Source organism: Pinus tabuliformis, chromosome 6 (assembly GCF_031772625.1).
Source record: "Pinus tabuliformis cultivar Carrire ecotype Pingquan chromosome 6, CPIR1, whole genome shotgun sequence".
In the NCBI taxonomy this organism is placed as follows: Eukaryota; Viridiplantae; Streptophyta; class Pinopsida; order Pinales; family Pinaceae; genus Pinus; species Pinus tabuliformis.
The window spans coordinates 1,886,264,950-1,886,278,299 of NC_142292.1; the positions used below are offsets into that span (position 1 = coordinate 1,886,264,950).

General features: G+C 43.1%; 1 protein-coding gene across 1 annotated transcript; it reads left to right on the forward strand.

Moving 5' to 3' along the window:
- The first annotated feature begins 6,187 nt into the window (after window positions 1-6,187).
- LOC149266704 (uncharacterized) lies at window positions 6,188-6,511 on the forward strand. Its single transcript, XM_089409056.1, has one exon. The coding sequence runs from the start codon at window positions 6,188-6,190 to the stop codon at window positions 6,509-6,511; it is 324 nt and encodes a 107-aa protein (XP_089265182.1).
- Window positions 6,512-13,350: the final 6,839 nt, after the last annotated feature.

Consider the following 13,350-nt stretch of genomic DNA (forward strand, 5'->3'; position numbering starts at 1 on the left):
TTAGTGCCCACCAAAATTACACTTAGATAGCTAATTATGTTTACCAAGAGTTATTGCCCACCATAAATTATGCAATTCACTACATAAATTTATATAGAAGTTTAGTGAGGTTAGTGCCCACCAAAATTGCACTTAGATAGCTAATTATGTTTACCAAGAGTTACTGTCTACCATAAATTATGGAATTCACTACATAAATTTAGATAGTAGTTTACTGAGGTTAGTCCCCACAAAAATTACACTTAGCTAGCTAATTATGTTTACCAAGAGTTACTTCCCACCATAAATTATGCAATTCACTACATAAATTTATATAGAAGTTTACTGAGGTTAGTGCGCACCAAAATTACACTTAGATGACTAATTATTATGAAATTCACTACATAAATTTAGATAGTAGTTTACTGAGGTTAGCGCCCACCAAAATTACACTTAGATAGCTAATTATGTTTACCAAGAGTTACTTCCCACCATAAATTATGCAATTCACTACATAAATTTATATAGAAGTTTACTGAGGTTAGTGCACACCAAAATTACACTTAGATAACTAATTATGTTTACGAAGAGTTACTGTCCACCATAAATTACACAATTCAATACATAAATTTACATAGGAGTTTATTTTTAGATAGAAGAATTATTGACTTAGTAAACAAGGATAACCTGTCTATGTATACGAACCCATGTTTTCCTTTTGCGCTGACCGTGGCCGAGTCTGAAAGCGAGATCGCCGAACTGCCTCGGCCCTCGCAGGCCGCCTCCCTGCGCGATCTGCTCCCTTAGTGGATTGAGCAGATCTAGATCATTTGATATTCGTCTTCCTCTGCTAACCTAGATCATCGACCTCTGCTAGATCTGATAGCAGATCTGGATAGCCGGACTTGGAGGCCTCATCCTTTGTGCGCGCGCCCAGCCCTGAGGGCGGATCCATTTGAATCTTTGGGTGTTTATGGAGGTCTGGGCAGGATCCGATCTTGTTAATCTTGAGATCATGGAGACTCTGGGCTCGCCCCAGGGTCCATTTCCTCCACCACCCCTTTCGCCTTCAGAGGCTTTCATGCAGCTTCTGGCAGGGCTCCCTAAGAAGAAAGCCCCTAAACCTTCGAAATTTGTGAAAAAAATGGAGGATATCCCTGCAATCTCTCTTCCGCCTGAAACCCTGATGCAAGTAGCTCTCTCGCTGTCCGAACGAGCCCTCGTCGGTCAGTTTACGGGGCTCTGGCCGTCCCCCAAATCCACGGAGAGCTGGGTTTCCAGAAACTGGGCGCCGCTGATCAGAGAAAGCGTCACCTCTTACTTCCTGGGGAGAGGCTACTTCCTCTTTGAATTTACAGCAAAGGAGGACAAAGAACTGATCTTCCGAAACGGCCCCTACATTATGGGTCCTCGGGGTTTGTACGTTAACAAATGGACCCCAGACTTTGATCTAGCAGTCGAAGTTCCTAACGCAGTCCCTGTGTGGGTTAGACTCCTTAACCTCCCAGTCCATTGTTGGAATTGGGACTCTCTGCGCCATCTTGGAAATGCTCTGGGGAAATTCATTGATCAAGCGAACAATAAGGACCAATACGACTGCGCCCTGATCTGCGTAGAAGTAGATCTGGAGGTAGGGCTCCGTGAGGCCATCATGATAAATGTTGGAAGCTGGACGCATCTGCAGAAGCTGGACTATGAGCAGTTTCCCTTCAAATGCCGGAAATGCCACGAGTATGGACATTTCGCCAGAGGCTGCCCATCCAACGCCGAGGCTGCGCAGGGAAAGGATGATGGATGGAATCAAATCAAGCACCACAAACCCAGGAAGACGGGAGGACCTAGTAGCAAAGGACAACCACCTGCTCAACATACTTCACCACCCTCAGGAGATCGGTTTGATCCGCTCAACTCTCAACAAGAGAAAACTCAGGATGCAGGGATCCAAAAGGAGTCCGAACCCACAGAGGAGATTGGGAAACAAATCCCCGATTCCTCAAGCAAAGGCACTCCTTCAGCCTCCAACAAAGACACAAATGAGGAAACTCCCAAAAGCAAGAATGATGAAGACAACGAAGAAGAGCAGACCACAGATGACTCAGAAGAGGAAGGAGAAATAGGTGAGTCCCAAGCCTCGGTAAGAAGATCCACGAGAGGCCGAAAAACGGATAGAGAAAAAAGAGAGGAGGAGACGTATAAAGAAAAACTACAAGGCAACTAGCCCACTCTGGAAAAATTGCTAGCCTCAAAGCCCAGAATGTAGAAAAGCTAGCCTCACGGCTCCAAGGGAGCCCATCAAAAACATAAATAATGAAGATCATCTCCTGGAATTGCAGAGGTATGGGGAGCAAGGTCAAGGAAGAAGCCATACGAAGTCTGATAAGAATAGAGACCCCAGACATACTTCTCATCCAGGAGACTAAGCTGGAAGACTCAGTCTTCTTGCAAACAAGCAAGAAACTATGGTTCAAAAGTGAAGCAAGAGGAGTCTCCGCTAGGGGAGCCTCGGGAGGTATTGGTACTCTTTGGAATGATAACAAATTTGCAGTCATCAGTGAAGCTAGCAACACTCACTAGTTGCTGCTGAAAATACAGAATCTGAACACTGAAGAAACTCATTGCATTTTCAATGTCTACTCTCCAGTCAACGCTGGGTAAAAAAAAGCATGCTGGGATATGATAAGACTTCAAGCAGACCTCATGAATCTGGAGAATACTATCATTGTCGGAGACCTCAATCTCACTCTCAGCTCATCTGAAAAAAGAGGTGGTAGCGTTGTTCGTGATCCAGCAAGAGAATGGGCTGAGGACCTCATGCAAGACTGGGATTTGATTGACATCAAACCCTCTTCCGGTAAGTATTCCTGGACCAATAAAAGAATAGGCCCAGGGCATATAGCAGCTAGATTAGACAGATTCTTCATGCAAAGTTCTTATTTATTGTTGGGATTAGAACTAAGAATGTACATTCTCCCCAACAATATCTCAGATCATAAACCCATAAAGCTAGAATTACTACCTCACCTTGACCTGGGTCCTATTCCCTTCAGATTCAGCTCAAATTGGATCAAGGAACCAGATTTCATGCAGCTTGTTAAGGAATGTTGGAATCAATCTATTAAAGGATCCCCCTTCTACATATGGGAAGAAAGGCTCGGAAGGGTAAAAAGAGCTCTAAAACATTGGGCCAAAAGTCTCCCCAAACCGGATACAGAAAGAAAAAATATCAAAGTTGCCCTTGTCAATCATCAATCTCATATGGAAGATACTCCAATCACCAAAGAACTGCTTGACCAAGAAGCCCATCTCCAACATCACTATAATAAAGCCTGTCTTGTAGAAGAGGAATACTGGGGATTAAAATCTAGAATCCTCTGGCTCAAATCAGGGGACAGAAACACAACTTTTTTCCATAAGCAAGCGCAGAGCAGAAAATGCCATAACACCATTTCTGAGATCAAGATGGACAATGAAACATTCAAGGAGTTTGCAGACATAAAGAAGGAAGCCCACGCCCACTTCCTGAAGTTGTATAACGAAGAAAAGGTTCAGCACCATGCTTCAAATCTTTTAGATACGATCCCAGCTACAATTTCCCCAGGTATGAATGAAATCTTGGAGGCCAAAATAACCAAAGATGAAGTCAGAAAAGCATTATATGACATGGATCCGGACAAGGCCCCTGGGCTGGATGGATTCTCTGCCAGATTTCTTCAAACATGCTAGCCCATTGTTGAAAAAGATCTGATTAAAATGATCCGAAAATCTCAGAACTCCCAAAAAATAGGAGGGAGTACAAACTCTGCCTTCTTAGCCCTCATTCCCAAGGAAAAAGGGGCCAGCAACTTTAGCAGATTCCGGCTGATCTCTCTATGTAACATTGGATATAAGCTAATCACAAAAGTCATAGCAAACCGTTTGAAGCATATACTCCCTAAAATAATCCCGGAGAATCAAGGCGGCTTCATCCAAGGGAGGCAGATAATGGACAACTTCACCCTTGTTCAGGAAGCAATCCACTCAAGTCTCCGCCATAAAGAGAAAGGTATGGTAATTAAACTTGATTTAGCAAATGCATTTGATCGTGTAAAACACAGTTTTTTGTTAAAAGTTATGAACAGGTTTGGGTTTGGATCAAACTTCATTAACTGGATCCGGGCTTGCATTTCGGAGCCATGGATTGCCCCTCTTGTGAATGGAAGTGCCACGAACTTCTTTAAAGCATCAAGAGGGCTCTGGCAGGGGTGTCCTCTCTCCCCTCTGCTATTTTTCATTCAAGCATGAGCTCTCAGTTTCGTCCTGGAAAAAAAAAATGCAAGACCAAGATTTAATGGGACTGTGTATAGCAAGAGGAGTCAAGAACATTAATCACGCTCTGTTCGCGGACGACACCCTGCTTCTGGGCGCTGCCTCCCTCTCCACCACCTCCAAATTCAAAGCTGCCCTGGAAGAATTCAGCAGCGCCTCTGGTAGCATTATTAATAAGAACAAGTCTCACATCTACATTTGGAATACCCCGCCTAGACTTCTCTTTGCTATTTCCAGGTGCCTTGGATACGCAGCCTCCGCTTCATGGACCTCCTTCAAATATCTGGGCCTCCCAGTTGTTCACAAAAGAATCTCAACCAAAGATTAGCTTCCCCAGCTTGAAAAATTTCAGGAAAAAATTCAGGCGTGGGGCTTTACCTGGCTCAACTATGCTGGCAAATCCGTCCTCATCAAATCAGTACTCACTAGTCTTCCTACTTTTCAATTTGCAGGTATGCTTGTTCCATCAATCATCCTAAAAAAAATGGACGAGCATATTCAGAGATTCTTCTAGAAAGGTGGAAAGCAGAACGAAGGGAAAATCCCCCTCATCAGTTGGGAAGTAATTTCTAAGCCTCTGTGGGAGGGAGGTCTTAATTTTAAAAATTTGGGTCATCTGAATGTAGCAATGGTGGCAAAGGTCATCTGGAGAATTGTCGCGCCCAATTCTGGTTGGGCCCAAACAGCTCTCAGGAAAAAATATCTCTGAGGCCCTCGCTCCAGATTAGACCAAGTAACCTGCCTGCCTAACTCGCCTTTCCTCAAACTCTTTGATAAGGTTGCCTCCCTGATAAAAAAACATTGTTATAGGATCTCGGGTAACGGCAAGAAAACAAAAATTTGGACTGACAGAATCCTATCCACAGATCCGATCAGCGACAAAGTGCATTTGGGCAAGCTACGGGAGTGGATGGAAAGAAATAAGTTAAAAACGCTTTGGGATATCTCCCTCTGGAAAGGCTGCGAATGGACAGGCTGGAAGACTATAGATTTGCCAGATCGCCTGGTCGCTGACTGGGTGATGTTGACCGGACTCCTCCACGGCCTTGCGCCCTTGAACAGGAATACACAGGACGCAATCGGTTGGGGAAATAAATCTAAAGGATATACAGTTGCTAAAGGTTACATTAAGCTCAGAGAGAGACCACATGTCCCCATAAACCCAGCGCCATGGCAAGCGATCTGGCGAATTCAGGCTTGGCCCAAAATAGACACATTTGCGTGGATGCTGTGCCATGGCAGAATCTTCACCTTTGATCGTTTGCAGAAGCTGGGATACAACGGACCCTCCATATGCCACCTGTGTAGCAACAGTGAAGAATCTGCTGCGCATCTCTTCCTGGTTTGCAGTTTCGCCAAACAGATATGGAGCGCCCTGTTGTATGCCTTGGATCCCTCCTTCCAACTTCCGCATACAATGGCTGATCTCTTCGCTAGCTAGGCTTCCAATTATCCTGGGCCTCCTCCTCAAAATCAGTTAATCAAATCAGCCTGGGCCATTCTTCCAAAGGTCATTTGCTGGCAGTTGTGGCTGTAACGCAATAGAAGAACCTTCAGAAATGACAGACAGCATCAAAAAATTATTGAAGTCAAGATCAAGTGCCAATTAAAGGAATGTCTGTCCCAAATCAAAGATGATGCAAATCTCACCCACCAAGACAATGTTTGGGGCTCCTTCCTGGGATTACAATTTCTCCCAGCAATCAGAAAAGCACCTCCACTCAAAGAATGGCAAATTAGGAAAACAGAAGCTAACTTCCAAGACTGGCTCAAAATTCAATCAAGCTACTTCCTTTTTTTCGATGGAGCAGCTAAGGGCAACCCAGGCAGAGCAGGTACTGGAGGTGTCATACTAAACCCAACAGGAATAAAGATCCACTCATTTGCTTGGGGGCTTGGACACATGACCAGCACACAAGCTGAGGCCTTGGCCCTTCTACAAGGCCTCAAAAGCCTAAAAGAGCTGGAAATAAGGGAAGCAATGGTTATAGGAGATTCTCAAATCATAATAGGTGCAATGATCTCTAATTCCCCTGCAGCAGACCTTAATCTAGCTAGAATGATCTTCAGAATCAAGGCCCTTGAAAGTGATTTCCAGAAGCTGAAATACTATCATGTTTTGAGAGCCCATAATAAAGAAGCTGACAGTGAAGCAAATAAAGCAGCACTGCTATCTGCCGGGGTCAAGTTGAAAGAAGGAAAAGAATCATGGGAAGCCATCCCTTAACTGGTGGTCCGTCATGTTTTACTGCCTTATCCAAAAAGAATTTGTCTGTATATCCAAGTGGGGGAAAATAGAGGATATAGAAACTAAAGAACTTTATGCTATGGGGAAAATCACAAGTTACAATAATAGCCTCACTTCCAAAAGTGAGACTTATCAGGATCCAGACATCCTCATTGTACTCAGAAATTTGGCATTCAAGCCAGGAGGAATATAAATACAATATAACCGTTTCTGTCAAAAAAAACCTATCTATGTATACAATAAGGTTGTAATTTCCTATAGAGTTAAGTCCCTTTAAATCGATATTATTTCTTAAAAATTGAGATTAACATTAATACAAGGAAATATTATTTTGCAGCAAATATATTTTCTTACAACCATATTAATTCATGTAATTACAACATTTAGTGAGAATGTTGAGCTTTTAAGTTGCATTAAAAGAAGTTGTTTATTTATTAATATTATTCAATAATATAAATGAAATTAAGTGAAATTTTTGCAAGCTGCTCACATTATGCTTGATGCCATGCATAATTCTTAACTTTTTATTGATCCAACTTCATGAAAAAATTTAGAGACACAATAGAGTTATAGTAGATATTGTCATAGTATTAATATGCATATGTTTACAAAACAGAGATCCAACATATTCATATCAAAGTGTCAAAGGTGAACACCAATTGGTTACCACATTAGAACCTCCTTGAAGACAATATATAATATTGAAATATTAAAACATGTGGCACTAGTCATTCTGTATATATCATTGGGATACTAAATACCTAACAATAATGTGAGTGTTGAGTTGATTTAGGCCATTAGACACCTACTTTGAAAACACAAGGATTATAAATATGTGTGTGTGTGTGTGTGTGCGTGTTTGTGTGTGTGTGTGTGTGTGTGTGTGTGTGTGTGTGTGTGTGCAATAAAATTGACAATCTAGCATTATTGATAGAATTTGAAGAGGACACCTAGTTATAATAATGTGATTAAAAATGATAAGTTAATGTTTATCTGAATGCAAAAATATATAATATGGATTTAGGGTTGTTGTTTAAGGATATCTAAAGATATTTGAGGATGACTAGCAATGGGTCGTAGAACTTGCTTAGATAGCAATGTGAGAGGAATTGATAGATCCATAGTTATCTTCTCAATATTAGAAATACTCGTTTACAAGCATAACAAAAAGAAAACTTACACTTATCATTATGAAAAAATGTGCGAGATGAGTAAGAATTGACAAGGCCCTAAGTTGTGCTAATAAGTCTTGTGTATCATACAAATATTTGAACAATTCGAAATGGTGAGGAGGCGAAGAAATCAAGGTCAAAGAGGGTCATCGCAAGGACCTCCTACAAATAACCCTTTACCTTAACCGAAGTTGGTTCTCATCTTGCGTTCCCTAGGAGCAATTAATGAGACATTAAGAGGGCACCAAACAATTGAAGTGGAAGTAGAGCACCCTCCATGAGGGTTGGGAAATCTCGAGGGATCAAGAGATAGAGGACCTCCAATCGAGGACATTATTAGGGAGATCCAAAAGATTAAGCTCCGAGAGTTTGCTGGAGGTCATGCCAGCGAACGTGCAAAAACTTGGTTAGAAGGAATGAGAAGGTGCTTCACACTAAGAGATTATACTCCCAATTCAAAAGCTAAAATAGAGGTATTCCAACTCAAAGATAATGCTCTGAATTCGTGGGGTAACTTAGAGCATCAACCACACCTCACTCCAAACACAGTTACTTGGGAGTTATTTGAGGAGATATTCACAAAAAACTACCTACCAGCATATTATGAAGAACAATAGGTAGGAGCCTTCCATGCTTTGGTAGAGGGGAATTGTATGGTAGAAGAATATGAGATTAGATTCAAGGAATTGGTAAAGTATGTCTCCTACATGGATACTTATCAACACTAAGAAGATCATTTGATTTATGGATTGAACCCTAAGATTAGGGAAATGGTGCAGATGCAGAAACCATCCTTATTTGAAAAAGTTGTGGAACATTCTCGTTATGTTGAAGAGCACTTATACTTAAAGGCTGGAAAAAAAACCATTTTTCCACAACAACCAAGGTTTATGGGGAAGGCCCCTCGTAGATTCCCCAGGGGGAGGAGTTTTAGGCCACCACCATATGGAAACATGGTTGTACCCAAAGCACTGATAGTGGGGATTTCAATGGCTACTAGTGTAGCTCCACCCACAACTTCAAGGATTCGTTCAAATTAAGGTCATACACGAGGAGCAACAGGTAGGGGTAGGGGTCCCAAGTGAAGGAACTCTTCCAAAAGAACTCCACAATATTCTGTTCAAAGTCTGCCACACATCATTTGTTGGGGATGCAAGGGGCCTTATTACTAGTGTGGTTGTCCTGAGTTGTGAATTGGTAACAATCGTAAAGAAGGAAAAGCACCAACGAGGGGAGGAAGTAGCCACCATTGAATCTATGCAAGAGTTGATAGCCAAGAAGTTGAACACCAATCTATTGTGGTAAAAACCTCATATATGATAAACAAAGTAAAACTTAAAATTTTGTTTCATTCAAGTGCTACAGATAGTTTCATTTCACCAATTGCATTAGAAAAATATGGGTTGGCAGCCTATGAGCACAATGACTTTAAGCAAGTTGAGATGGATTCTGGGATAAAATAAGCAGTAGGACCTAGTGTTCACCAATGTCAAGTAAACCTTGGGGTGTGTATAACTAAGATGAAGTCATGTGTCGCAGCATTCAGGATGTATGATGTAATTATTGGAATGGACTGGCTAGAAGCTCATCGAGCTTTGGTAGACTATTTTAGGAAGAAGGTGATTTGTTTAGATGTTGAAGGTAGGTCAATTAAGATTTGTGGAATCAAGAGAGGAGTGTCACTGCAATTCATATCCATGATGAAAGTAAAACATTGTATCCGACAAGTTTGCAAACTCTATATATGCGGTCGCGACTATAAGTGACCAAAAAGGACCATCCCTAGATCAACACCCAATTTTGTCAGAATTCAAGGATGTTTTTGGTGAGCTCCAGTATTGTAGCAATAATGCTACAACTCCTGGGGCTTCCTGTCTCTTAATTTTATCAACCCGGTAGTTCGTACAAACTTGGAAGCGACGGTGCTATATGCACAAGTACTAGCTCTTGTCGTAGCTGTCACTTGGTCAGCTGGCACAAGTCCGCTAGGGCTCAAGCCAACTTCTATAGGCTCTCAGAAGAAGCTTGCTAATTGATGGACGAAAGCTATTCTCAAAGGAAAGCTACTTTACTTGACAAAAATGGACTGAAAGCAAATCAAAGCATGTAAACCTAGGAAACCTTAATTTGACTAGTCTAACCCCTATAACGCAAAGAATGTGAATGAAACTTCTACCAATGTTGTCATTACCTCTAATAAGTGAAAATGCATGAATCTAAGCTGCTTGCATCTTAAAAGACATGTTTTTGTATTTTTTCTTTAAGTGGATGGAATGATTGTGATTTTGTGCTTATTAGGGTTTGGTTGTGCAGATGGGATGGAGAAGGAAGGAAAGCGTGGGAAAGGTTGGGGAGGCTAGGAGAGGTCCCCAGGGATCCTTAGCATCCGTCCACAGAGGTTCCTCACGTTCAGAAGCTCAGCAACCGAGTGAGTGGCCTCCTACAGGATGTCTGCAGGGGATCCTACAGGAAACTCAGAGGTTTCTACAGGAAGTCTACAAATTGCTACAGGATGAGCTACCGTGGGTGTTTGAAGTGATAGAGGAGTGATGGAATGGTAGGGGGAGATATGTAAGGTAGGAATAAGGCTGGTGATGGCTCAGAAGTGGAGGGATAGGATGGGGAATGAGTGTAGGGAGTAGGTTGGAAGATAGAGGGCTATGTCAATGAAAGGGCTAAAGAATGAAGTTACGTGAGGAGTGGAGGAATTTGGAAGATAACAGAGCGGAGTAGTGGTCAAGGATGTGGTTGCATGCGTGATCAAGACGAAGGAGGAGGTAATGGAGCGAGGGAGAGCAGTGTAAATGAAACAAATGCTTATGACTGTCACCAAGACGAAAATGCATTCACCTAGACTACCTGTGCTATGAATTCAATGAACAGCAATCCAAAACGCGAAGAGGAATGTGCATGAAGCTGTGATGAAGGTGTGTGGTGCAGGTGTGAATTACATGGAAGCATCTAACATAACTGTGACTGTGTTGCAGCAATCATGAAGTAAAGAAATGCGTATTTTTGGTGGTTGGTTATGGACTGCACCCGAATCCCTAACAGAGATGGCAGTGGGCCTTTACAACCTTTTTGCTGGAGCTCCAATGATGTATAACTATCCTCCTATTGAACTTAAGCAACTGAAACAAATGCACCATAAACTAATCCTATCTAAGCTCATGAAAAAGATTAAGTTAACAAACTGTAAATTCGAATTGCATGTGAAAGTAAACAAATTCAAAGTGCTGGAACTAAATGCAAACACATTACAACACCGAGGAGATCTATTGCTCTCAGGTTGGGCCCTAACCTGAGAGCTATAGCTCCTTGAGAAAACTCAGAACTAGATCAAAATCTGCCTTCTTTATTCATAATCTGATGTCATGCCAAACTGGCTTACAAAAGGAACAAAAACACAGAGCTGTGCTCAAGAATTACAATAGTAATGCAAAAGTTTCAACAACCTCTCAAAGGCTACGGCCTCTATACTTATGCAAAAACGATCATCCAACAGGTGTCCTTGATTTTAGGAGCTCGGCTGTCCAACTGAAGTTTAAACTGCTGATCCTGTAGGACAGTCATAATTGCTGTTCCTGTAGAACAGTTATAACTGCTGTTCCTGTAGAATAGCTGGCTGCTTCTAAGCTCGGTGGGGAGATGGATTGGAGCTCGGATCTATGGTGGGAATCACGAGGAGGGTCCCAAGACTATGGACATCCTCTCCTAAAAACCCGCAGTGCCACCTCATTGTCTCCTTGTCTCCTTTTCACGTGGTCTTTTCTCCCTTTTAATGCAAAAACCTGAAATCATAATGCATTAGTCACGTGGATAGAGTGCCTACCCTTCTTGCTACAAACAACATGAATAAACTAAGAAATGCATGCATAAGCAGTAAAAGATGAATGGTTTGAGCAAGTAGAATAGGCCAAAATGAGCCCAAATTGTACCAAAATTGGGGCTCATCATCACCCCCCAGCTGAACCATTTGCTCATCCTTGAGCAACCTTGCTCCTGCTCCTTGTCCTTGGCCGAGGACTCGGGATCGGAACAGGCTCTTTCTTTCCCACTTTTGAGGGCCCTGCCTTCTCTGCCCCTGGTGGTGACGAGGGTGGCGCTTCTTCCCCCTTTTTCATTTCCTTGAGCTAGGCTTCAGAAGGCGACTGGCTTATTTTTCGTGTCCAGGAAGTGACTTTTGGGCTTCCCTTCTCGGGGGTGGCCTGTGTTTTAGAGGGAGTTCTTGTACTGGGTGAAGTAGGAACACTCCTAAAAGTGGTTTGGCTGCTGGGAGGAGGCTGCGACTTGTCTGTTTTCATTCTCTGACTTTTCCTGGCTTCGGAAGGTAGAGGGATCTCCCTCTCTCTCTTTTCTTTTGGTTTTTCAGGTGTGCTGAGGGCGGCCAGCGCAGCTGCTACCTCCTTCTCGAGAAGACCAGCCTTCTCTTTCTTGCGTTTTTCTCTCTCAGAGCTCCTTGTAGAGGGACCCTCCTTTTTAGATTTCAGGCTTCCTGTAGAAGACCTTGCTTTGCCCGCTTCCGGGCCTCCTGTAGAAGATTCGGCTTTAGCCACTCCTGGGCTTTCAGTAGAAGGCCCTCTCTCTGTCTTCAGGCCTCCTGTAGGAGGCTGTTTCTCAATGACTTTCGGGCTTCCTGTAGAAGCCTTGGTCTTTGCTTTTGGGCTTCCTAAGCCTGCTTCTTAATGATCTTCGGGCTTCCCGTAGAAACCTGTGTTTTTGTTTTTGGGCTTCCTGTAGAAGCCTTCGTCTGCTTTCCTGTAGGCGTTGTTCTTGGGCTTCCTGTAGAAGCCTGCTTCTGCGTCCCTGTAGATGCAAATGTCACCACCTTTTCTTGCTTGGCTGCATGGATTTTGCTTTTGGCTTTGGCTGCAGGAGCTGACGAGGTGCTTGGGCTGACGGGGACCACCTCAGTTTTGACCGTCCTACTTTTCAACCTCTTTTCTCTTGCTGACAGGATGGGGGTGTCCTCTTTTGCTCTGTCATCCTTTCCCTCCTCCTTCTCCTTTCGTTCTTTCTTCTGTGTTGGAGTCGGGATCTTTCGGCCTTTCCCTTTCTTACTCTCGGCTACTGCCTCTTCTTCCTCACTGCTAGAGGAACCCGTTTCTTCAATCAACATCTTTATATCCCCCTCTCTCGTTAAATTCCTAAATGACTCCCATGAGAGGGGAACTTTATATGAGTGGAGAGCATCCTCCACAAGAAGCTTGATTAGCCCATGGTGGGCTACCTGATCTGGTATGCCGTCCTTGAGCTTTGTAGCGCACTCCATCAAGGACTGTAGCAAAAAGTAAGGAATGCTCAGTCTCTGCTCTGCAGGAAGATCAATCCGGTGTCTTAGTTCATTGAGCAGCCTGAAGTGATATGCATACACGATGCTGAAACGACCTTCATAGGTGATATATTTCATGATTTGCAAGCTGACTTCGTTCCATGGTGGCAACAGGCTTGTCCTTCTCACCCCATTTTTGTCCTCCGTGAATGCTTCTTCAGGTGGGAAGAACTCTTTCTTGGCTTGCTGGCTTAGCTCTCTTTCGTCCTTGTCCCATGGCAGACCCATAGGGAGTTCTGTGATCCGACTGATATGTTCTGGGGTGATCTTGAGGCTCAGACCTCTGAAGTTCACTGTGGCCAGTGTCTGGGATT